Raw genomic sequence first — 24,896 nt, 5'->3', positions numbered from 1 at the left:
AAAGATATGTCGAGTTCTCTAACATTCGAGTAAAATGAGAGTACTAGAAGGAAAGGTTGTAATAGGGATGTACAGGTACTTGAGGCTTCGAAACCAAGTCAGATCAGTTTTTCTCAAGACCAGATCGGGGCCCGAAACTTTCCAAATTTCCGCTCCAATAAATAATTCCTCTCTGATGCTGGCAGAATTCTTACAGTCACAGGAACAAAAGTAATATCAGCAGAGCAATTCTGTTCTCTTCATTCCAGTTAGGGACTAGGGAGAAAAAGGGCACTAGCCAGCGTGCATGGCCACTGCTCTAATCGCCAATAGGTCATTCGTTTGAAGTACCACGAAAAAAATAGATTTCGCTCGGGTACAGGAATTCGACGTGTTATTAATGTGTGTTCGCGGAATCGTTTTTTTTTTTTTTTTTTTTAGACGAAGCTTTTTTCGATAGACGAGGCTTTCGACAAGCCGACCATGAACGACTGATCAGAGAGATGTAAAAATTGAAGGACGGTCGGGAAACGAGGGAGCCAGCGGAGGGACGATGGAACGTCCGGTAACAGAGTTATTGGGTTACGGGGTTCCTGGACACCGTTTGAGAGGGGGAGGACCTAGTCGTTCGTATGGAAACCTAGCAGGGCACAAAGGCGATTTCGAATTTCCCTTTTCTCCTACCCACGATCGCGACGCGTATCGATCCTGCGGTCACACAGTGATTCTCACTGCCGTTCGAAGGCCTAGGCTGATGAACCTTTTGAATCGATTTCACTGAGCTTGCACCTGGGATTGCAGAGGAGTGCAATATGCGTGGAAAGGGTTTCATATAAGTTCTCTGAAAATCGAACAGGAGTCTAGCTTCGTGTATCTTCGTATATCTGTAGAATCTACACTTTTTTCTTTAGATATTTTTGAATGTCTTCTCTCAATGAAAAACCGAAAATTGAGTTGGCAACACTGACTGAAACCCCCCTTATTGTTGAAACGCATTGTCCTCAGAAATAACTCCTTTTATCAGCGTGACGCAGCTTGTCGAAGTTCTTGAAAGCCGATGCTCGTAAATCGTGGCGAAGGGGAGCGTCGCGTGCAATTATCATCGCACGCGTGGCCCAGATTTATGGCGTCTGCCGTTTAATTCGCGTTGAATTCTTCGCGAGCGAGTGAATCCCGTGGCTGTGAAAGCAGTCGCGACTCACGACTGGTAGCTGTACCCCGTTGCATAAATCCTGTCCGCCGCTTTTAAATTTCCCATTCAAATTGATCCAAGGCTCTCGGAAAAGTTCTCTGATACTCGTTTATCGCGATTCGCATAAATTTCCGTGCCTCGTCGTCGTGGAAACGAGGGAGAGGTCCCCCTCGCAAAAAGAGAGGCGTCCTTTTTACGACGTACCGTGGACTGCTTTCAAACAGGTAGAAAGACTATTCATTTTTCGCGTTTCGTTGGTTAATTTCGTTCCTCCGATAATTCGATATCCCATCCCCAGGCTAGGAAGTTTGCTGCCAGAGACCTGTCCAAAATAATTGAGAAGTGTTTGCGTACAAAGGTGACCCTATGCATTTTAAAGTGAAGTTCGAAATAAATCTGGACAGCAGTGGGCGCTCTGGGTACTCCTTTTGGTCGATAAAGAGCGTATGCCTTCGCGGCTTGTTAGCGAAACGTGAGGCCGCCTTTGAAATAGATCAAAGCTGGAGGTTTGCTGCGTCTCGTGGCCAGCTTCACCTCTTGTGCTCCCTTTTTCGTGCATAAAACCGCGGTTGCATGTCGACGACTCGCCAGATGCACTTTTCATGAGAGTTGTGGCTTCGAGCCATGTTTCTACGTGTCCAGTGTGACGGAAGGCATTTTTCAATCTTCCGATATACCTTCTCATTCTTGGCCTGCAGTCAAGAAAAAAATGATCTACGAAAAAATTCAATTCAGGGGCGAAAAAGTAGAGGTTTTGCCCTTTAAAATGAGACTAGGCTCACTATTGTATGATTTTTTTTCGCAAAGTTACAGCAGATCAAAGATCGACGATTTTTTCGACCCTTGGATTATTGCGCTGTTCTGGTGCCAGAGTCACACTTTCAGTTAAAGTGCAATAACTCAGCGAAAAAAAATCGTAGATCAATTTTTAAGGTCTCGTTCGAAAAGGGAGGCTTCAGCCTTGGAATCTAGTGCAGAACTAGTCCCAAAAAAAATTTATCAAGTTCCTGAGAGTCGTCTGAAGTTGGAAAAGATTCAAGGAAAAACTACCTTCTCTCTCTCGGCGTATCGTGGACTCAAGAATTTTTTCAGACAAGTTCAACTCAGGAGCGAGAAAGTAGGGGCTTTGCCCTTTGAAATGAGACCAGGCTCACTGTTGTACGATTTTTTTTCGCAAAGTTACAGCAGGTCAAAGATCGACAATTTTTTCGATCCCTGGCTCATTGGGTGACTCTAGTTCCAGAGTCACACTTTTCGTCCAAAATGCGATAACTCGGCGGAAAAAAATCATAGATGAATTTTTAAGGTCTCGTTAGAAAGAGGAGGCTTCAGACTAAAAATCTACTGCAAAATGAGACTCAAAAAAAATTTATCAGGCCCTGTACAGTGGTCCAAATCTAGAAAATATTCTAAGAAACATCTTCTCTTTCTCGGTCCACAGCCGAGTACAAAAATGTCTTTTAACTCCACTACAGCAACTTGTCGTCATCTTGCCTCGCTTTTCCTCGCTACAAAGTGGTTATTTTATAAATAGACATGAATTAATCGCAGCTAGGGGAAGGGTGACGACAAGTAGATGGATTCGGTATCTAATCGGCCTTATCTGCCTGCATAATCTGCGTTACAGCACCTCTGTCGCATGCTAACGATGGCAGAGAGGAGTCGTCGATTATGAGGCCTTGGTTTTTTCATGCAGACAGCGATCGAACGCGTTCCTCCAGCCTTCAGCCTGTTTTTGGGTATCTTCTTCCGTGCTCGTGGGTGCGTTGCATACGTGCAACTTTCAGAATACAATACTGTTGCGTCGGCACAGCAGAAGTATTCTTCTCTTTTCGAGCCGACGATGCTACGTCGCTTGTGCTCACGAGCCTGTGAACAGGAAAGCCTGGAAACAGATGTGCACACTCGTTTTTTCTAGACTCTTCGTGGCTGAATTTCTCCTCGATATTCGTTTTAGATTTGCAGAAAAAAGAGAGGGTATTGAAAACATTTTTTGTACAAAAAGTCGATTTGATAAGGTCGGCTTCGAAAATCCTCATTCACAAAATACCAAGTAGAGAGTTGGTTTTAATTCAGGAGAGATGAATTTAGAGTGTTTTCTGGTTATAGATTCATGGCTCACTGGCGACGAGCTTATAACGAGCCTCTCACCAGTCAGACACAAAAATCTTGAAAATTCCATTTACAAGGCGTGCTCTGAAACTCCAGTTATCAAACTCCTAGTGTACTAAGGGAAGTGTTTCCTTGTATGCGGTCTCGCATAGCCTGCAGCTCGAGCCGTGTTTGCAGACAAAACTTCTCAGTGTTTTGCATTTCCTGTAACATGTTTACCCCCCCTGCTCCTCTAAGATCAGGGCGTAGTTTCCTTTGGCCAGTTATCACAGCGCTCTGTTTAACTTCAACATCGCCTAGATACCTACGCTCGTGTTTGGGATCCACGCAGGAAGTGTTCTTACTCAATCTTATCAACAGACCATCCCCGTTTGTTACTTCGCGAATAGGAGCTCCCGGAACATGGGGCGAGTATTGAATTTTGAATTTCCCACCCTAGAAGTTCTCGATGACAAACTAACGTCGGTTTTCCCGCTGGGAAATCAGTCGAGAAAACTCATATTTTTCTCAGCATATTTTTATACGCGATGGTACATTTTCTTCTTTTTGGGGTTAATAATATATTGGTTTCTTGACGCTGCTGGTCTTGATGCTGTGATTAATTTAGAGAGATTACATTAATCCCTAAGTGTAGATGATTAAAATATGTCGATGATTAGATTTATTTTGAAATGTTAATATTATTAACCCTTTTTTCCCCAAGTAACTACACGGCTGCTATTCAAACATTCAAATTTTTCAAATATTTAAGCTTTTCAAATATTCAAACTTTTCAAATATTCAAATTTTTCAAATATTCAAATTTTTCAAACATTCAAATTTTTCAAACATTCAAATTTTTCAAACATTCAAATGTTTTAAATATTCAAATTTTTCTAAACTTGCTTTTTGTCAGTTTTATCTCCCAAGGCGTGACATTAACGTTGCTGTAGGTAGAATCGGCTTTCGCGCTCAGTGAACACCTAAACGATTAATTAGTGATTCGAGTCTTATTTCAACAAGCTTAGTTAACATCTGTCTTAGCACACTTAACATCTGTCGCGAGAAGAATTGCCTGTTAGTCTCGGCAAATTCGCGTTATCCGTAGGCACTATCTTCAGCTTTGGAAAGAAACACGACAGGTGTTCCACGATCATGGACAACCATCTGCGCCCCATTGGTGCAATTCTTAAGGTTTCTATCACGTCGACGATGTATCATATGTTTAAGGCTCATTAAAATTAATCAAGTTACTTGAATTTAAGTAATGTGAAGTAGCTTGATCAAATGTGAACTTGTTAATCACTGGACTTGAAATATCCTTTTAAGCTTGAAATGGAATTGAGGTTCTCTTAACTTTTCCTCGCCTTAGAGTATGCTCACGTTGGATCGATCATTCTAACTACCTCACTCGAACTCAAGTAACTCGACTTGTGCGGACGCAAACTTGATATCAAGCTACTTGCGCACGAGTGGCTTGAATTGAACAAACTTGACTAGTCTGAACGAGCCTTTACTCCTCGTTTTTACTCGCCCTACTCACGAGAGAATTGCAAAACTAGATTGTGCTTCAGTAGAATAATAGAAAGCGAAGGATGCACGAAATCCACAGATCCGCTGCAGCCGATAATACAAAAGGGTTTTCTCGATCGAAGACCTTTGCGAAGTCCATGAAAGGAAAAAAGAGGAAGGAAAGTATTCCGTAGGCCAGGAAGCGAAAACAAGTGTTCTCCCTCGATGGGAATTGGGTCCATTAGAGGGGAATTTAACTTCCTGGAATATCGTGGTTCATTCGGTTCCAGAATTCATGAATGCCACTGGGAGCCAGTTGGCCGAAGAAAAACGCGAGCCGATTTTATTCGCCTCGGTTGATTTCTGTTCCCAGCCCCCTTCTTTCTCTCCCCCCCTCCCACTCTACCTTTTATGCCGCTATATTTTCCATCGGTCTTACATGCACCGCAACCACCCCTGCCCACGTACACGCACCCGTATCTGTGTTACAAATTACGGGATGGAAAAATGCAATTCAACCGCAGCAACCGCTAAAAATAGCCGCGTCATCGGATATTCGAAACTTCTCTGTGGATCTCGCGGAGGATCGTTCCGATATCTCGCGTTTTCTGCAGAATGGCGACATGCAGAAAAGTATGCAGCCGTCCTGTCGACAATATTCTGGCAAATTGCTATTCATCTGGCGCAAAATCTGCTTCTTCGAGACTCAAAATTGAAAACTATACCGAATATAAATTTGTTAAGCCCTCAACGCCTGGCGAATTTTCGCTTCTAGAAGCACTGTGCAAGAGTATTCGAATTGATGGAAGCCACTGACAGAAGGTAATCCTCTGCCTTTATTCGTGCCTCCAGTTCAGGACTGAATGAATAATCCCTATAGACTTTTACGCGGAATAAGATGTCGGTTAGGAGAGCGATCGAAGCTCTAGGACGTCAAGAGAGGGAACAGCATAAAGCCCGTCATTAATTAAGAGTTTACTGGCTTGTCTTCGTTCGAGAATCGCAGAAGTCTTCCATCGTGTAAAACGAAAGAAGCCACTCGTGCTCTCGAAGAGGCTCGAAACAAAGGGATTCGGGATCAAGAGGGAGGAAATGCTCGATGCTTTTTCTTAGCGAATCGATTTAATCGGCTGTGTGCCATGACGATGACGCTACGTGGAAACTCGCCAAGATTATTGACCCACGTTCATTGGGTTTCTTATCTGCCACTGACACTAGTTTTTTTAACGAACAGCAGAACTATTATAGACAGTACTCAAGAGGCTTTTGACTGACAAACTAGAATAGCTTAAGATGAAATCCCATTATTGATGGAACAGATAAAATTTGATATTTCATGTAGATTTTTCAGGAGAAAAGATCACTTAATTGCTTCTACTGTTTTTTTTTTTTTGTTGGTTATTGATTAAAAAATGTGTTTACACAGTTTCTGTAGAATATTTTCGAGTCCCTGATAAGAAAAAGAGGCATCGTGTATGATAGTTCTTCTCTGATGGAGTACCACAGTATGTCGGACGTAAATTTCTCATTCGTTCCCTAGACTCGCGCGCTTTTCGACCCTTCCCTTAGCCAGTAATTTCTCGTACGCCAGCTGTGCATTAATTTGCAACTCGATGAATAATTGAGCCCTCGCTGATAGGACAGCCTCTCCCTGACCCCGTTAAAAAAAGGAACTGATACAGCAGCGACCTTATGTACCAAACCGTGCAACTCTCCAGAAAAAAGGAACCTTAGATTAACAGATTGCGAGGCTGCAGAACACGGGACCCAGCGAAACAGGTTGCAAACAAACGGCGAGTTAAATTTAGATTCCACTATCTTCAATACACGACACTTCCAAAGAATAACGAGAGAGATTTTGACCTTCTTTCCCGTCTCTCGACGCTTAAATTGCCACGGTGTTGACTTTGACATCATTTGCGCCCAGCGGTGGAAAAAGAAAATTTAATAATTCTCCCCTGACACCGTTTTTTCAGCCGAAAAAATGCTGGATTCATAATGAGCGGACTATCGCCAGCGGGGAATCACCTCGAGTGACTTGTCTCTCCCACTTCAATTTCTAACTCGTGCAGCGTCAGCTGAAAGCAGCTTGGAGCCTCGACGAGGGGGTGGAATTGCATTTTATCAGATTTTCTCTTCTTTTACGGGCACGCTTTGTCTCTACCGACACCTATATACACGCTGATTTAATTTCCAATTTAGAACCATTCCACCGAACAAGAAAAGACCCCATCGAATTCCGTATTTCCTATGGATTCCCATTTCTTTTACATAATTCTCAAATGCATATACCGACATAGGACATTTTGTGTTCCATTGGAGCTCTCTTCCCATCCTTCAAAATATTGCTACGTCCTGTGCAAAAACAGACTCAGGAAAGAAGCACCATGAAGGGTCTCCGAAGATAAATCCAAGAGGTTCTTACCTAGAATAAAAGAGGTCCTTCAGTCTTCCGGTTCGCGTGTCCAGGTTGCGCATGGAAATCATTGTAGCTTTCACTCGCAACAATTAGTACGATTTAGCACTTGTCCTGCGCGATGCATTTTCGTTGATTGCACCAACGACCATTACGTAACAGAGTCGCCGACTGTATTGTTCGCTTGAAAGCTTATCCTTGGCTGCGGAGGAGGCAGAGGGATGGCGGGAAGGAGGAGACGAGTAGGCTGGAATATTCTTACATTCCGAGAAGCTTCTTTGATTTTCCATTGTTCGGTGTTCCTAGCCAAGGAGCCTCGAGGTTTAAGAGTGGAAGTCAGTCAGCGCTGGTAAATTGTCACGGTGCATGTCTACCAGCACCGCCACCACCGCTGCCAACAACAACGCTGCACACCACCTTTAGATCTTTCAAGGGACTTCGGAATGAGGCTGTCTCGCGGTGTGCAGTCTTATGCGCACTGGACCGGTTTCTGTTCCACGATGTTGCACTCGGTCCGAACGAAGCCACCCAGAGATCTCTCTCGTATACGACGCGTGCAGTCTTTGTTGCATTGTGAACGTAAATAAAGGGCGTCTCCCTTAATCAACATTCCGACGGAGTTTTTTTGGAGATACTCCAGAGAGAGGGGAGCTTTAGATAATCAACTTTGTGCTGAGTTTGTTAGTCATAGGTATCTTATTGACAAGGCAAGTGTAGTAACTTCATTCGGGACAGGTCAGGCGTCGTTACACTTTTCACGTAATTTTGGGATGGGACTCTGCAATGTACAGTTTTCTATTTTCAAGTAAAGTCATTTTTGCGTTCTCTTAAATTAGCTAGAAATGTGATACAACGATTATTTGCTACTTTTTTTTTGTATTTTTATACTAAATATATATTATGGTTCATAAACTGAGTCCAAGCTTAATTTTTTAAGTAATCTGAGAAAATTCTGGGATCCTTATCGATTTAAACTTATAGTAGGAGAGTATGAAGAAGAAAGTTAGATTAAGGCTTGTCTGTATCATTTTTCGCTGTAGGATTGATAATAGTAGCAATAAAATGAAGGTTTATGTTTGAGATCGTAGTAAGTAGAGAAACCATAATAAACATCATCCAAGATCGACCATTCTCCAGCCTCAACTCAAACGTTTCCCAAACTAGTTTGACCACGGTGTATATTTTTAGCCACCACAACGAAATACGCGTGTCTGACACTCTATTTTTCATTGCTCTTTTACGCGTGCTACGCAGCTTGCGTGCCACCTTTTTCGTGACTCAAATATAAACCTCAGATTTCTGCCTCCCAGCTAGGAAGCTCTGGTATTTTGCTATAACGATCTTTCTCGTTCCCTTTTACTTTACTTCTCCTGAAAAAAAGGAAAAAGAGCACAGAGTCGGGCTAAAGAGAGTTCATTTTCGAGCAGCTCACGTTGTGTGTGCAGTCTGGCCTCGTCGATTGCAACGTGTAAAACGCCTTTAAAGTGCAATCGTTGGTTCGTTGACTCTCCGAGCTGACGCTTCTCTGTAAGCAAAGCATTTCACCCGAAAACGCGCACAGTTTCCAGCATACGACATTCTCTGGGGACTCTGGGGCGAAAAGCCTTGCCTATGACGGAACTGAGAAATCGAGAGGCTGCGAGGCTCATTTAATGATGGAAGCAAGCAGGGATGTTCTATATTATGTACTCTCGGTAATAAGCAATCAGTGAGGAATACCTATTAATTAGGTATTAATTGACCTATTGAGTGAGAGAAGGACCCAGATTCCTCAGGTTCACAGCTGATAAAGCATATCAACCATGCCACGATAGGACCATCACTGTGATCCATTCCCTTTGTGCTTTAATTTGTCTCCTCTTTGTAAACAGAGACATAGGACATAGCTTTGTTTCTTAGTTAATTTGGAGACTCTAGGCGCAATATACGCTGCTTAAAAATTGATAGCATGCAAAAATTTTGGACAATTATTGACCAACTTTGACTGACAATAACTTCGCGAAAAATTGTCGTAGAATCGTGATCTTTTTTTTAAATTAAAGGTCGATATCTTTACTTTGAGACACTCTATCTCGATTTTCAGTTTAGTGCACTCCTACCGCTGTTACTCTTTAAATCTGAGGGTACGTTTGTCATGTTGAAGATTGCAAAGTTTGACGGGACGCACAGACTCGCAAAAAATTTTTTTCAGAAATATCATTCACAGAGGCATAAAGTTCGGATCTTCCCCTTCAATTTAAAAAAAAGATCAAGTCGCTGCGATTTTTTTTCGCAAAGTTACAGTAATTTAAAGTAACCCTTGCATTTTTGCAGCTCATCGGATAGGGCTCATGCGGTGGTAAATGCAAGGGATATTTTAAAGTCCTGTAACTTTGCGAAAAAAAATCGCAGCGACTTGATCTTTCTTTTAAATTGAAGGGGAAGATTCGATCTTTATGCTTCTGTAAATGATATTTCCGAAAAAAATTTTTGCGAGTCTGTGCGTCCCGTGCATTTGTCATATTGAAAATTGCAAAGTTTCACGGGATATACGGACTTGCAAAAATTTTTTTCGGGAATATCATTCACAGTAGCGTAAAATTCGAACCTTCCCCTATAATTTAAAAAAAAGATCAAGTCGCTGCGATTTTTTTTCGCAAAGTTACAGAACTTTAAAATATCCCTTGCATTTGCCGCCGCGTGAGCTTTATCCGATGCGCTGCAAAAATGCATGGACAACTTTAAACTGCTGTAAGTTTGCGAAAAAAAATCGCAACAACTTGATCTTTTTTTTAAATTGAAGGGGAAGATCTGATCTTTATGGTACTGCAAATGGCATTCGGGGAAAAAATTTTAGCAAGTCAGTACATCCCTTCAAACTTTGCAATTTTCAACACGCCAAACATGCCCTCAGATCTAAGGGATTATAGCAATAGTAGTAAATAAAACTTAAAATCGAAACATAGTGTCTTAAAGTGAAGATTTCAAGCTTTAATTTAAAAAAAAGTTCATACTCCTACGACGATTTTTTGCGGAGTTATCGTCAGTCAAAGTTGGCCAATTTTTACCCAAAAGTTTTCAATTTTTTCCGCAAAGTTACAGCACTTTAAAACAGCCCTTGCATTTTTGTCTTAATCCATCGACATTAGTACTTCCTGAAGTGCTGAGAAAATGAAGAAAAGAGTAACTTTTTATAGAAACACAGACAAAAAGTGTCACAAGAGACTTAGGAACTTGTATGTCCGATGGATAACGGAAATTAGTTAATTCACACGTTGAACCTACATATATGGACTCTCGAGGCTCTTTAGTCGTAGAGCAGCTCAATAGAAAATGTAACGTGTTCGTTTCCGCCTTGACCTTACGCACGTTCCGTCACTCCTTAACGAGCCCAAACCAGCTATTCAATTTATATTCTACGCGGGGGTAAAGATTGAATCGTAACGGGAACACGTAGCGTATTACGATTCTCCGTGCGCGTTCTTTCCTCTACGCCTCGGCATTAAACTGTGGCGTAGGAAATTTTTCTTTCCTTTTGTTGTCCGTGGCTCGTCTAGCTACGAGAAACGCCTCTCTTTGACGCCGTGGAATGCAACGAAAATGCAAAAGCTCGCATGCTTTCGCACAGACGAGGCTTTTACGAAAGCATTCTTTTTAATATTTCCTCTCACTCTTCTTCTCTGACGCTAAATACATGTATATATGCAATAGAAAATTTTCTCGTAAACCCATTTATTTCCACCGTTACATTTTCCACTCAGGAAATGAGAAAATTGTGTTAGCTCGGAGAAGACGGTGTCAGTCGTATCGGAATAAAATTTTTAGGGAGATGCAGCCTGGGGAATCAAATTTCGCGCGAATACGTAATATGCACCGTGGCTTGTACTATTGTACCCTAAGTGCATATTATACAGAGTGACATTGAAATAGGTGGTCTCACTTTGGTAGTAATATACGTTTCCTAAAGATGAAAAATAGTCACTTACCTCTGGTTCCATGCAACTGCGAAAATTGATTTTTCAGGAGACGAAGAAAACCGTTTTTATTTAGTAAAAATTGTAATTAACACGTATCTACTTATCTCAAAATTTGAAAATCTGTAAATTTATATTTACATCATTGCTCCAAAAAGTTTACACAGATCCAAAAATGGCCTTTCACGTTTCATGTGATCTTTTCTCACCCCTTGGAGAGGTATAACACGCTACCAAAATGGGAGCATTTATATTGAAGTCGCAGAGAAACTACCACCACGAACGTTAGTATAGTCGTCTTCGTCTGTCCTGTAACTAATTCTATATCACGTACGGGTTATGTACCTGGACTTCGTCAGGTGCATCGCGGCCTGTATTTAGTGCATCGGACAACGACCACTTCCGACCGGAAGTTCATAAGACACTGCAGCACTCGAACCTGAACACAGCTCGGTGTTATACGTAAAGCATATCGATCGCGGGTAAGCAAACTAGCGTTGCAACGCGATGCAGTGTTATTTTTTGCACTGTTTTTGTTTTCGTCTACGTTTATTGACCTCTATGCACGATATAGCTGTTTTGGGAATCGAAACAGAAAAGGATTAAATGGAAAACAATTTGATCAGTCAATTTTTCAAAAATCTAACTTGTTTGGTTTTTTGTTGTCATCAACTGCGATAAAAAAATAAAAAGCAAAAAAGGAAATTAGACCTAGCTGTAGTAAAATCGGAATTTTAATTTTTGTGTCAAAAATTTTTGTTTCTTTGAGGAAGGCTGTCCAAGATAAGCTTCAAGAATTTGCACTCTTTATATATGGAGTGTCCCAAAAAAAAAAAACGCAGTAGTACACGATAAATTCTTCTTTTTTAAATATTTTTTTCTTATTACTTTATACTACAGTTTATTATACTTTGAAGTACCCTCTAGAAAACGCAGTAGAACGATCGGTTTCCTCTAATTCGCGCTGTTGGATCAATGATTGCCGCTACTAGGCTATACCTATAGTGGTCTAGAAACAATCATGTAGACTTCAATGGGTACGTGTTTTATTCTGTTCGAAATAAAATCAGAATTGAAAGTAGATCATACTGACATATCGTTATAAAGTGGGAAAAGCATCCAGTATGACATTTATGTACTCCCAGTGGCACACGGATTGCATACGAGATCAGACGATATTATTTTCTCGCATCAACGCTGGCTATTGGCGCAGATGGATACTTCTGCGTCGAGTTCAGTGCCATAATGCCCGAAGATGAACAGTGGCCTCAATAGAGTACTGTGCAGCAGGCTTTCATCTGTGTCGGTAGAAGGAGGGACCATTTTCAGATTCTCTGAATCGAGGAATATTCCGATACGAAATTGTCCATTGCAGGATCAAAGCGGAAACTCAAGACGTCGTGAATTGCAATCATTCAAGTGACTTGCTCGATTGAATTTACTGTGTTACACTGTAGCACTATCGAATCGCTGAATTATGATTTAATAGTATCACGATGATCATCAGTGATACTTCGAATTCCCGCTGCTTTCTTAAAATCTGTTCAACAGAAGCTACAGTTCATTTTTTTATCTATTCAGAAGTTTAGAGCACCCTTCACTATTTGGTGCGAGTGTTTCACTCAGCCCTCGGACAGCGAACGGTGGATCAAAAGTGACTCACGTGAATGTGAAACAGTCAACTGTCCGAGGGTTAAAATATTGAGCTTGAAATTCAGTTTTTATTGAGAAATTTTCACCACCGACATGCTCGAAACTTGTGAGCAGTAGCATGTATATTTCTAGTGGCCCCAAAATTACATGGTTGCTGCATCTGCAATATGCTCGTCTGTAAACCTCGAGAAGAGCAATATTGCACCCCAGCTCTGGGGTCCAGAATCAAGCCCACTATTAACAAGTGCACATGTTTCTCTGTTCCAGATACAGGCGAAGCGTGAGCTGTTCTTCAAAGGCGACAACGCAGGAATAATATCGTCGCCTTCTGTGCCGTCAGTCCCACCTCCTCAACCACCGTCACAAGCACCATCAGTGTGCACGTCATCGACGACGACCACGACCACGACGACGCTCGCCTCGCCTAATACAGTGCCACCAGCTTCCTCGACGGTTTACACCAGTGTCACATCTTCGGCGCCTACCTCGAAGCCTCGATTGCCTCCGTCCACGGTGATCTTGAATCAGAACGATGCGTCCGAGGACAGCAATAAGCAGGAGTCCAACAGGACTGCCGATAGCAACAAAGAGAACGCTGTTCTCCACCATCCGCGACCAACACCGCCTACCAAGCCCAAAGAGCTCGATGGATACGTGGGATTCGCGAACCTGCCCAATCAAGTTTATAGAAAGGCTGTTAAGAAGGGTTTCGATTTTACTCTGATGGTCGTCGGTTAGTGTTTTATATTATATATACAACTTTTGTTTATGTTAGATTCCCTTTTGTTGGCGACAAGAGCCGTTTTCGTGAATTAATATTAGAATTGTTGGTGGTCGAACGGTGGGAATTACTCAGGGACGTCGGAGGATGAAGTTCTGCAGATTTTTAGGATTTGGGATTTAGGGTTTATTGCATACAGTTAGTAATTCGTAATGAGAAGTGATAGGGGAAGCCTTCAAATTTTCAAGTATTCGAACGTTTAGACCTTCAAATTCATATTTATTTCTTTTTCACATCTGACATGCAAAGTTCTCAAAAATCAGCTATTCCTTTGCAGTGGTGAAATAATTTGGGAAAGAAGGGATCAACATCATACTACTCGTGAATTAGATGTCCAAGAAACAATTGATGTGTTCCTATCTCTCTAATGATGAGCTCTCGAAACGTCACTTAAAATTTAGAAACGCTTAATAAACATAGGATCCCCCAGTTACACGAATACATTATCGATGCAAATAACTAACGCGATTCTCATTCCTCTCGCGTGGAATTCGAAAAGAATGTGCGAGCATCAGCGAAAAGGATTGCGCACAAAAGTAATGACCGTTATATCGCGGGGAACGACCGACGCGTATACCCTATTCCAAAGCGAGTTTGTTTTCGCGAATGGGTTGTGAAAAATGCATAGTATGCCTTCCTGCGACTCCCTTCATTAACGTTCATTGTGCAAATGCAGCGTACAATGGGCGTATCGTTTTTCTTTTTCTTTCGCGAGGCTCGCAGATCGAAAGACAAAAGGATCCGTTTCTCCTCCGGTTGGTATTTCAATTTCATCGAGGATATCGCCTTATGAACTTCCATCTGCTTAACACGTGTAGAACGTTCTTTCGCTCGGCTGGATTGGGGCTGTCTTCGAATAACCAGGGGCTCTCATTTGCATTAGCTCCGGCTCTTTTTTTTTCTTTTTTTCATTTATTCTGTTTCAGTAATAAGGACATTCTGAATAGAAGCCTGCTATTGTTTTTTAATATGTACCGAGCCTGAAATTATGCGCAGTATTTGCTATCGCGTTTAGGTGGCTATTACAGTTCTGCAATAGCCAGTGGAACGAAAGTTATTGCGATAAACGACCGCTGAGATGATAGTTAGAAATTCGAGAATATAGGCGGAGTGCCGCTATTATTAGTGCCGGTATAAACAGAGCCATTTCTCCGTAAATAGAGCAATTGAAATGCTTATCCTTGAGAGCGAGAAACGCCGGGACTTTGCCAGTTCAAGGTACGCGAAAGGTCAGGGTACCGTTTGGTATTTGGAGTGGTCCCGAAAAGAAACATTCGGGAAAAAGTGCGCAGTGCTTTCTTGCTATAGATTCATGTCTCAGTGACAACTCTTTAATGAAGAACAGGATTTTGAAATCAGGTTTTACTCTAGTGGCCCATAGATCTTCATAAATATATGAGTGAGCTTAATACCGAGACAGTACTCTAATACTCTAATACTCTAATCTGTGGAAGCTGTTACTATCCATCGATATCTAATTTTATTTCTCTGTATTTATCTCTTTTTTCTAACTTTTGTTTATAGGGGAGTCTGGATTAGGCAAATCGACTTTGATCAACTCAATGTTCCTCGCCGATATATACAGTGCCGAGTACCCTGGACCTAGCCTCAGGGTTAAAAAGACTGTAGCTGTAGAGACTAGCAAAGTGCTATTGAAAGAGAACGGTGTCAACCTTACGTTAACAGTGGTTGATACACCAGGCTTTGGCGATGCAGTCGACAACAGTAATTGGTAACTTAACTTACACAATTTTTTGTACTTTTCAAAGGATGAACCTCGAGATTAATAAAAGATGTATATGTATTTCAGTTGGGTACCAGTAATCGAGTATATTGAATCAAAATACGAGGAGTTCCTGAATGCCGAGTCTCGTGTGGTTAGAAGACAAATCCCAGATAGCCGAGTGCATTGCTGTCTCTACTTCGTTGCACCCTCAGGCCATGGGCTGAAGCCACTAGACGTTGAGTTCATGCAACGTCTTCACGACAAAGTTAACATTATACCTGTCATCGCGAAAGCAGACACTATGACCCCAGATGAATGTGCTCACTTTAAGAAACAAGTATGTACCAACTTTGCTGGGGCTGAGTTAACGAAATCTATATGCACAGTGACCCACGTAAATTCAGTATTAAGTCAAAATATTGTCAATTTTTGAAATACTATAACTTCTTAAAAATAAGTCGTAAACTGATCTTCCTGGAGTCTTTTTAAAGAATGATTCCTCTAGTTTCACATCGCTTAGTTGAATTTCTACAAAGTTACGGTAATTCAAAACTTCACAATGTTTAGTATTCGATCAATTTCCATAAGCCTTTATAATAAGCAAGTAGGCCTTTCAATTTTAGGAACTAAGATAAGATTTTCTCATTATGCAGATCCTGAACGAGATAGCTCAGCACAAAATAAAGATCTACGAGTTTCCGGAAGTGGAGGAAGAGGAGGAAAGTAAACTGCATAAAGTTCTCAGAGACAGAGTGCCATTTGCGGTAGTGGGTGCGAATACTGTTGTCGAACACGACGGTAGGAAAGTTCGTGGAAGGAAATATCCGTGGGGAGTCGCGGAAGGTGCGCAATTCTGCAACTTTAGAATCACATCGATTGAGATATTTTCTTAAAAGTTTGGAGGAAATCATGTCCCTTCTTTTTTCAACTGTTTAGTGGAGAATTTGGAGCATTGCGATTTCATAGCCCTTCGAAATATGGTAATTAGAACGCATTTACAAGACTTGAAAGACGTGACGAATAACGTGCACTACGAGAATTTCCGGTGTCGCACGTTGGCTGGCGTTGGAGTGGATGGAAAACCGACGAAAGTCTCTAATAAGTAAGTGTACTACACTACCGTTTCCAATCTGTAACGTCTCTTTCGCTAGTCTTTCGCTAGTCGAAGAAGTCGTATCTATTGAAACTATTGAAACATTCAAGAACCAATACGGGTATATAAAAAAGATGTAACGCAACATGTAACCAATTAAGTATCTAGCAGTACATAAAAGCCTACAATAGGTCAAATTACGTCAACTTTCTATTTTTTTTGCGAATAAATACAAGTGCTTGTAGCATATATTTTTGTTTTTACTATGAGAATTAAAAAAAAAAGCTTGTGCATGCAAACTATTGAAAGGGTAAATTTGAAAGACTAACATTGTACATTATACTTTGAAACCGAGTAATGTCAGTAATCTTCGAACGTATTATAGTATAAGCTAGAGACAAAAGTGATCCTGAAAATACATGTTTATTTCATAATACAATCCTCTACTTGAATTTTAATGCTGATTTCTTATTGGTTAGTTTGTGCCCCCCAGGAGTGATGAACAGTTTCATGACCGTGTGGTAAGTCTTTTTCCGGCCAGGATCGTGTAATATAGTTTTGTGTGCACAAGCCTTGTTCGATTTCTATTTACTGCGTATTAGTTTTAGGTGCATTTATATTTAGTTCCAGGGGGTTCACTCCATTAGTAGACAGAACGTTTGTATCTACTGTGTCTCTTAAATTTGTTGTCATACAAAAGTGTGTCAATCATAATAAAAAAAAAGCAGATAAATAGATCACATCAGTGAACCCTCTAATCAAGCGTTTAGTTTTCATCAGTAGATCGCATTATAAGATGTTTTTTCTGTCATTTGCATTTTCGTTTCGGCAGAGAAATATATTGCTACATATTTTCAGTATTCCTACGTATAGTTCATGAGGTGTCTGCTTGCTTTTAGTATGTACTTCATTCTGGTATCTCTCAACGAATATTCTCCCTTTTAATATCGACTCAAAAATGTGTTTCTATTGTGTCTTCTGTCCTTATAATCATAATCACTGTGAATTCCATATACCAGGACGAAATCTGCATTTTTATTTTTCAAGTACCCACACACGTAGATAGAATCACTCGACAAACATAAACCAAATAATTAGTCAAAGCAAAAGACTGAAGATTTATACTCAGTGTGTTTTTTCGTGTAACCGTGTTTTGATTTTGTATTATTTGTATGTATTTTGTAGGAATCCTCTGGCTCAATTGGAGGAAGAGAAGAGAGAACATGATAATAAAATGAAGAAGATGGAGATTGATATGGAGCAAGTGTTTGAAATGAAAGTACGAGAGAAAAAACAAAAGCTGAAGGATTCAGAGGCAGATGTAAGTGGTAGTATTTTTTTTGTTCATATTCTCTGTGCGATCAACTGAGCGAAGAGATTGCTTTAACGAGGAAGAAAATTTGTTCGCAGTTACAAAGAAGGCACGAACAGATGCGTCGCTCTTTGGAACAGCAAGTACGCGAACTGGAGGAAAAGAGGCGAGCATTTGAGGCTGAAAAAACAGCATGGGAACAGCAAACCGGGCAGAGTATCGAAGAATTACGTAGGCGCAGTCTAGAGGCGAATTCAAAAGAGTAAGTATATTTGTTCGACTGTACCAGGTCTGCTTTTGATTACTCATATTCTCATGATCACCACGTTTTATAATTTTTTTCGTATAAAAAGATGTTGAAAACGAAAATGAACTGCTTCTTGCACGAATGGAAAGGTATTTTGTAAAGTAAAAAATCTAGCTTTATAATTATAAGGAAGTAGAGAAGCTGCTTCAATCTCTTGCTTCGAAGAATTATTCAGCGGAACATATATGACAAAAGCATTTTTTAATTCAGCTTGTAACGTACATAATTGTATTTTATTATAATCTACTGCTACTAATCTCAGTCACGATTACAATCTTTGATAATTTTTGAACATTTCAAAGTTTCAAAAGTGGATCAAACATTCAGTAGAAGTTGTTTCATAATAAGCGCTTAGCTAATAGCAGGAAATTACTAATAATTATTAATAAGCATGTTCAACCTAGCCGTCTTTTTGAACTTAATTGAAAACAATTCAGCAATTATTAAACAATGTTGCTCCGTTTCAAGATAATAACTTTCCATCAGAGTATACAAACACATCAATTCATAGACAAACATTTCAAATGCTTTTGCTTCTACATTCAATGTTTCTGATTCTTTTTTCACTGTCATTTCGAATACTTGAAATATCATTTTTACGTGTTTTAGATTGTATGTCACGTTCGTTCGATATATGCACTATATGTACAGTAAAATAGAAGAAAAGAACCATATAAAGATATTTTCTAATTTTCTTCTCTCTTTGGAACGCGTAGTTAAAGGTCAGCACTGAATGTCCCTTGCGATGTAACAAGTATTATAGTTAAAATATATTATTTAAAAAAGAAAAAAGCTTTATGGACGAATGTTATGTCATGCTTGCGCTTGTTTGTTTGTTGTGTGTATACCATATCGGGGTGTCCCTAATTTAGGACGGGATCAGTGTCTTCCGAGGGATCTGGCGGTGGCGGGGGTACATTGAAGGGTTCCCGAGGGATAGGAAGTCTCCTACGCCGTCACACCAGTTTCAAATCACTTCAAGACAGCCCTACACAGATACAGCTTGTCATACAACATCCCGAGCATCCTTAGTAGATCGTAGAATTTGTCTACATTTACTTACAAAAGCTCTACTTCGCTGTGTCCAAGGATGAAATCTTTCAACTTGAACAACATCGATCTCATTTTATATGCATATTTCAAAGCGTGTCTTCATTATGACTAGAAAACTTTAAAAATCCATTTCCCATCACTCATTTTTGTATTCTTGCGAATTTCTCGATTATTTTTTGCGTTATTGTGAAAGGCACTCTACTTACAGTCACTAGGAATAGGTGAAAAGTCAAGTATTTCGATTTCAGTGTAAGTAGTAAGCATCTTTGTTGATTGTATTTTTTTTTTTTTTTATTTTTGATATTTTGATAATGAGAACGATGGTGTGCCGAAACATATTAAAGTCCCTTGAACACAAAGCTATAAAGACATACATCTGAAATTATGATGATATGAAATGATTCGTTGTTAGTTCTAATTCGAACCAAATAGTGGTATCTGCAATTATCACTTGATACACCGATACTTGTCTAATGGTAACAAAGAACTGAGTACAGACGATAAATTTTGCACCACACTGACGTATATTGATAGTTAATAATGTTTAATTATGAATTGACAGGGGAAGAAAAATCAATAGACTTTGTGCTGCGAGAGAAGCTAAATTTTAGAGTAAAGATAGGTGAAAAGGTCCATATCGAAAAAAAGGTTTCAGTAGTAATCTTATATTCGCCCTATAGATATATTTAGAAGGGTATATTTTTGGCACAAAGTTTGATAAATTTTATGTAAGAAGTGCAAAAAAATCTTTATATTCCTATAAACCTCACAACGTTTTATATTCACTGTAACGTGCGTTACATTGGTACATAATTATCTGTATGAACTCAATAACACTCACACATCATAGCATATGGAAAGCTATTGTAAACTCTGAGCAAGCTGTCTGTAATTTTGTTTTTATTTATACATTCCAATTCACGTGTCTCTGACATTCCTGTTATGTTTATATTACTGTTGCCTTACAGGTAGAGTATTCCTAAGAAATCTAAACAATCGTATAAGGGACAGCTTGATAAAGAGTAATGCCACACACGATCAATAATAATTACTCACAAATGATTATTATACATTGTTAATTCCATCATTAAATCTTTTCGCAAATAAACGTAATGCTTTCCTAAAACATTTACTAACCATTTTCGTCACCCTCATTTTAGCCTTTCTGCGTATTAAATGTTAAACACATGAATAGATGTTAGAGAAACATACGAAGAAAAAAAATAACTTAAAGAAGCGCACCCTGAATATTTCATTTCTCTAACATCTTGTAATGTTGTTTTATGTATTATATGTTATTAATGTTGAACATTATGAACTGTTTAAAAACAGTAATTTTGTATGTTTATATGTAAAACTTCCAGTCCATTGCAATTCAACGTAAGAGTACAAAATACCTTGTACATTTGTAAGACCACTTCAGTATCTAAAGTACGTTGCGTTGTTTTGATTCAGCAATTGTCAATAGTTACTTTATTTTAATAAACGACTATCTTAAGTATAAGATGATTTATCTACGAATATTTGTTAAAAGAAATGTTGCAGTATCTTTATAAAATATGTAAAGCGTGCACCACATTAACATTCAGATAACAAAGAGTAAGATGATAACACTTGCAAACAGCATGCGGCTTAATGGTCGTGGCCCATAAAGTGTATAATTTCTTGAAGCATGATATTTTGGCATGATTAGATTTCACATTGCTGTATTGACACTACAATTACGTATAACAGTGCACACTGCTCATTTAATGAACCAATAAAATTGATCAATTTATGAAATTGTATAAATATACAAAATCAGTGAGATCATTTTTATACAAAACAATATGTTCAAATTTAATTAATAGACAAATGTTGAATGTACGTGATGGAAAATTTTTTACATATTTTCATTTTGAATAAGCAGATGTTAACGAATACGGAAACCATCGGTAATCTTTATTAAAAGGGTATAATACCCAATGAATTGATTTTTTAACACTGTAAGTCATACTGCTACCTAGAAGTTGCAGCAGAACTACTTTTTTCTACAGCATTTGAATCTTTTTCAGGGCCGTCGATGGTAAGGATAAGAAGAACAAGAAGAAAGGACTCTTCTAAGTCAGTTTTGGAAAGGCAACATGAAGAGTGAGCTTTTGTCAAACTAGTGAACAGTACTTTTTACGAGTGATCATGCAAAAGATGAGCGATCGCTATGAAGGAAGAATTTAACCAAGATTAATGTTTCTCCTTGATAAATCTGTTAATAGTCTCTTGTACTATTCACATATTGTATTGCAACACATTAAAAAATATTACTTTGTAGACGTGACGTAGTACAAGAGGTCTATTAATTTATTGACAGACAAGGAATAAATATGTGTCGCTTAAATCACACAATTGATGTGTATACTATGTATATCGCTCCAAGTTTGTACGACTTCCTTATTTTACAGGCATAACGTTATGCTTTCAGGAGTGAGACAAAAGAATGTTTCTTCTATCATGTTCGCCTGTGCTTCTTTGCGCTTCCTATTATTAATATTCAACAAATCATATTATAGTATAATTCGACTTATGATATTTGTACAAAATGTAGGCATAGTTTCAGGAATATAATTTTCTTTTGACAAGAGCGATCGAGAAGACATTGAGAACACAATACTATTATATTAAATTACTTTAGTCTTATTTTGTTCTTAACATGTACATTCATTCCTAATTATAAAAAAAATCGGTCTACGAAAGGGCCAAAATAAGGGGGCTACGATGATCGTTCTTGTATAATCATGTGTACTATACATATGAGCAGATTCAGTTAATCATGAATTTACAGACCGTTGCAGAATCAATTCACTAAGACGTGAGAATCTTTTCGTTCAACGACGACTCGTCATTCTGCGACGGAGAGTTGAATGTGATTTTAAATGGAGCAGTGGCCATATATATACATACAAATATATTTATGTATAAATGAATCGAGGGAATCATAAAGTTAAGTCTAATTCGTGTAAATTTAAGTTGTACCGATAGGGACGTAAATTGATTACGCTATAAAAATGAATTGTATAAATAAACTTAAGTGTGTTGAATTATAACGATTCAAGACGGTGCGTGTCACACTTCATTTCCAAATGTTTCAATAAACGACGCATAATTATACAAAGAAAGCGCACTGTCTCGAATCCGTCCAAGTATACGTCGAAATTACAGACAACAAGGATGGGCAAACCTCTGAAGGCTACATGAAATTTTCAAATCTTCTTTCGTATTTTGTCAATTGCATTTTTTTCTAGAAAAAACGTTTGCTCACTCTTGAATAGGTATTCTAAGCTAATTAAATTACTCGTGTGCCAAGACGAAGAGAATAATCATTTTATATAACGCTAATACGTGATTCTTTGGCTACTGTAAAATAAGATTCACGTGATCTTCTTGAACACAAAGAAAGGAGAGGAGGAAACATCGTCTCAATTAATTGGGAAGAACCACGTGTCACATTCCTATTTTGTACGCATTTTTCTAGTTAACTTGTCAGCTTGGTCTTTGCCGTCACCGACAATCCACGAAGAAGCTCAAAAATTGTCTTCAAGTGTACGGCACAGCATCAGTCATTCGAAAAGCAAAGAAAAAAAAGAGCGAAGTTAAGATATATAGCGATTTCTACTTGAACAATAAAGCAAGAAAAAAAAGAGGCTTTTCAGAGTGTCGATGCTCGGCTGTAATAAAAGCAAAAAAGAAACGCATCAAATTGATGCTCACGATGCGTCGGAACAGCAATGAGTAAGTTTCTTAGAGTGGACGTTTCAGGGAAAGTTCAGTGATTCGCATTTTCTGCACTGATAACGTTAAACTTAATCATTAACGTTCACAGTTCGCAAATTTCTGTTCGAACACGCGCTAATATTTAAATACACGATCTTCAGTTTGAAAAATGAAACACCGTGTCCGAAGAGTTCCAACTTTCATGGAAATTCTAACGAAGTCGACGCGTTTGAAGTACAAAAAATACTATAGCGAAATTACAAGGCTCGATCGAAGCTGTAGCTTTAGTAATTCAAGGAAACGCGTGAAAGAATTTCTTTGTGTGTAGAGTACTTAAATTTTACGTTGGACCTGATTCAATCGTATGAGGGAAATGATAGATAATAAATTACTGATACTTATTTATCAAAATTGATTCTCCATGGGATGGAAATCCCAAGGAGTTGAAAATATCACCATCATTCGATGAAAAGAAGAAAAAATTGAAAGATTGTCTGAGCACAATGATTGGGCACGAATCACGGTCCCCAATGTGTATGCTTAATTGACAAAACAAAGCTGTTTGTACGTTTCATCAGTGTTGTATTATCATATAGTCGTTAAGGCCCCAGAGACCGACACGGAAGAGATGCATCAATTACCATATATGTGTACTTCTAATTGGTGATGCTTGCGATAATTCATAGTTAATTGTGTCGGACTCCTGTCGAAGGAATGGTATCACTATCTGTGTAAGACGACAAAAGAGAGGCGAAAGTAGATAAAATGAAAAATACAAACTATATTTTGCCGTGCCAGATGAAAACAAAGCTGCCGCCGCTACTTGTAGAACATGTAATAATAATAATAACGACAACACAACAACAATAATAATATTCGTGAAATCATAATTAGTATGATTATTATACTTTAGGATTATGTATTCAGTAAATTATATATAAAATATTATCGTAAAGTGTTACGATGCTTTCGACCCAAATATCATATTCTTTGTTTCGCCTTTTGGTCTTTGCTTTTTTTTTAGAAATGCTCTCATCTAGCCCTAATTTAAATAAAAATTGCATGTTTTCGAGGGGAATATAATTTGCTAGCTTTCTGGTAAGTAGACATGTAGAATTTTTTATTACAAAAACAGCATACAAGAAATACAGTCAAAATATGGACAGTGAAACGCTATAGCCATCTAGCGGCGATTCGTGAACTACAAAAATCGGAAAAATTACTTTTTCACTTTATTTGTTAATTTATACATAATTTAAGTATCCAAAGTTGTTACAGAGACTCCAGAATTTATTATGCAACAATATTAATTGCCAAAATCACTCATTTCTGATAAAAAGTACCTTTAAACCAGCACTTCACAAATATTAATAAATCTCGTTTATTTATTAATTTATTCACAATTGGAGCAGTAAGAATATTAACTGGACCCTTCTAAATTATTATACACCAATTTTGTTCAGAAATATTGCGTAATTATTGCAAAAACTCGATTTTTCAATTAGAGGTTACTGCGTTTTAGACTGAGGGCGAGGGACGCGCGGGGGGCCGCTCAAAAATTTCTGCCGCGCAGGGGGCGCCACACGAAATTTCCACTAAATATTAGTTCATATTCGCCCCCAGAAGATGACGCTAGCGGTAAAAGGCAGCACCTCTTTTTACGTGTTAGTGACAGATGGCGCTGGAACCGCAATTTTTTCAAATTGTTTAAATGCTTTTTAATGAGTGCAATTACTGAAATGCATTTTACCCATAAGTAAATAATTTTTGTGCTCGATATTGTTGCATGATAAGTTTTAAAGTCCCTTTAATTATTCTGTTTTATTATTACAAAGTTATTGTAAGTTTACCGGTGATATAAAGCTTACTTTTTCAATCAAAAGGAATAAGAAGTTGAGGAAGCTTTCAAATTGACTTTTTTTGCAAGAGATAATTAACTTTTATTAATCAAGATAGTTGCTAACTGATTTGTAAAACTATAATAAGCTCTTGTATGCTTTGCATTACTACTATATCAGTCCGTTATATAAAATTTATTGGTCATTGTCATTCCCATGGTATCACAAAATTCTGTAATTATT

At 38.7% G+C, this 24,896-nt stretch overlaps 1 protein-coding gene across 8 annotated transcripts in view; it reads left to right on the top strand.

Moving 5' to 3' along the window:
- Window positions 1–22,409, top strand: part of Pnut (septin 7-like protein pnut) — a 42,194-nt gene extending 19,785 nt beyond the window's left edge. For 5 of the 8 annotated variants that reach the window (XM_076377635.1, XM_076377630.1, XM_076377628.1 and 2 more), the window contains 9 exons: window positions 13,064–13,529; window positions 15,102–15,309; window positions 15,388–15,640; window positions 15,957–16,146; window positions 16,240–16,405; window positions 16,876–16,917; window positions 17,582–17,717; window positions 17,807–17,970; window positions 18,888–20,880. In XM_076377635.1, coding sequence (XP_076233750.1) covers window positions 13,064–13,529; window positions 15,102–15,309; window positions 15,388–15,640; window positions 15,957–16,146; window positions 16,240–16,405; window positions 16,876–16,917; window positions 17,582–17,717; window positions 17,807–17,970; window positions 18,888–19,047 — 1,785 coding nt within the window. In that variant the 3' untranslated portion in view covers window positions 19,048–20,880. Of the gene's footprint in view, window positions 1–13,063; window positions 13,530–15,101; window positions 15,310–15,387; window positions 15,641–15,956; window positions 16,147–16,239; window positions 16,406–16,875; window positions 16,918–17,581; window positions 17,718–17,806; window positions 17,971–18,887; window positions 20,881–21,122 lie in introns of those variants that run through there. The other 3 variants (XM_076377633.1, XM_076377634.1, XM_076377632.1) reach the window with 3 other exon arrangements.
- Window positions 22,410–24,896: the final 2,487 nt, after the last annotated feature.

The sequence above is a fragment of the Calliopsis andreniformis genome, chromosome 5 (genome assembly GCF_051401765.1).
Source record: "Calliopsis andreniformis isolate RMS-2024a chromosome 5, iyCalAndr_principal, whole genome shotgun sequence".
NCBI classification, from domain to species: domain Eukaryota; kingdom Metazoa; phylum Arthropoda; class Insecta; order Hymenoptera; family Andrenidae; genus Calliopsis; species Calliopsis andreniformis.
This window is presented reverse-complemented; position numbering and strand designations above follow the sequence as displayed.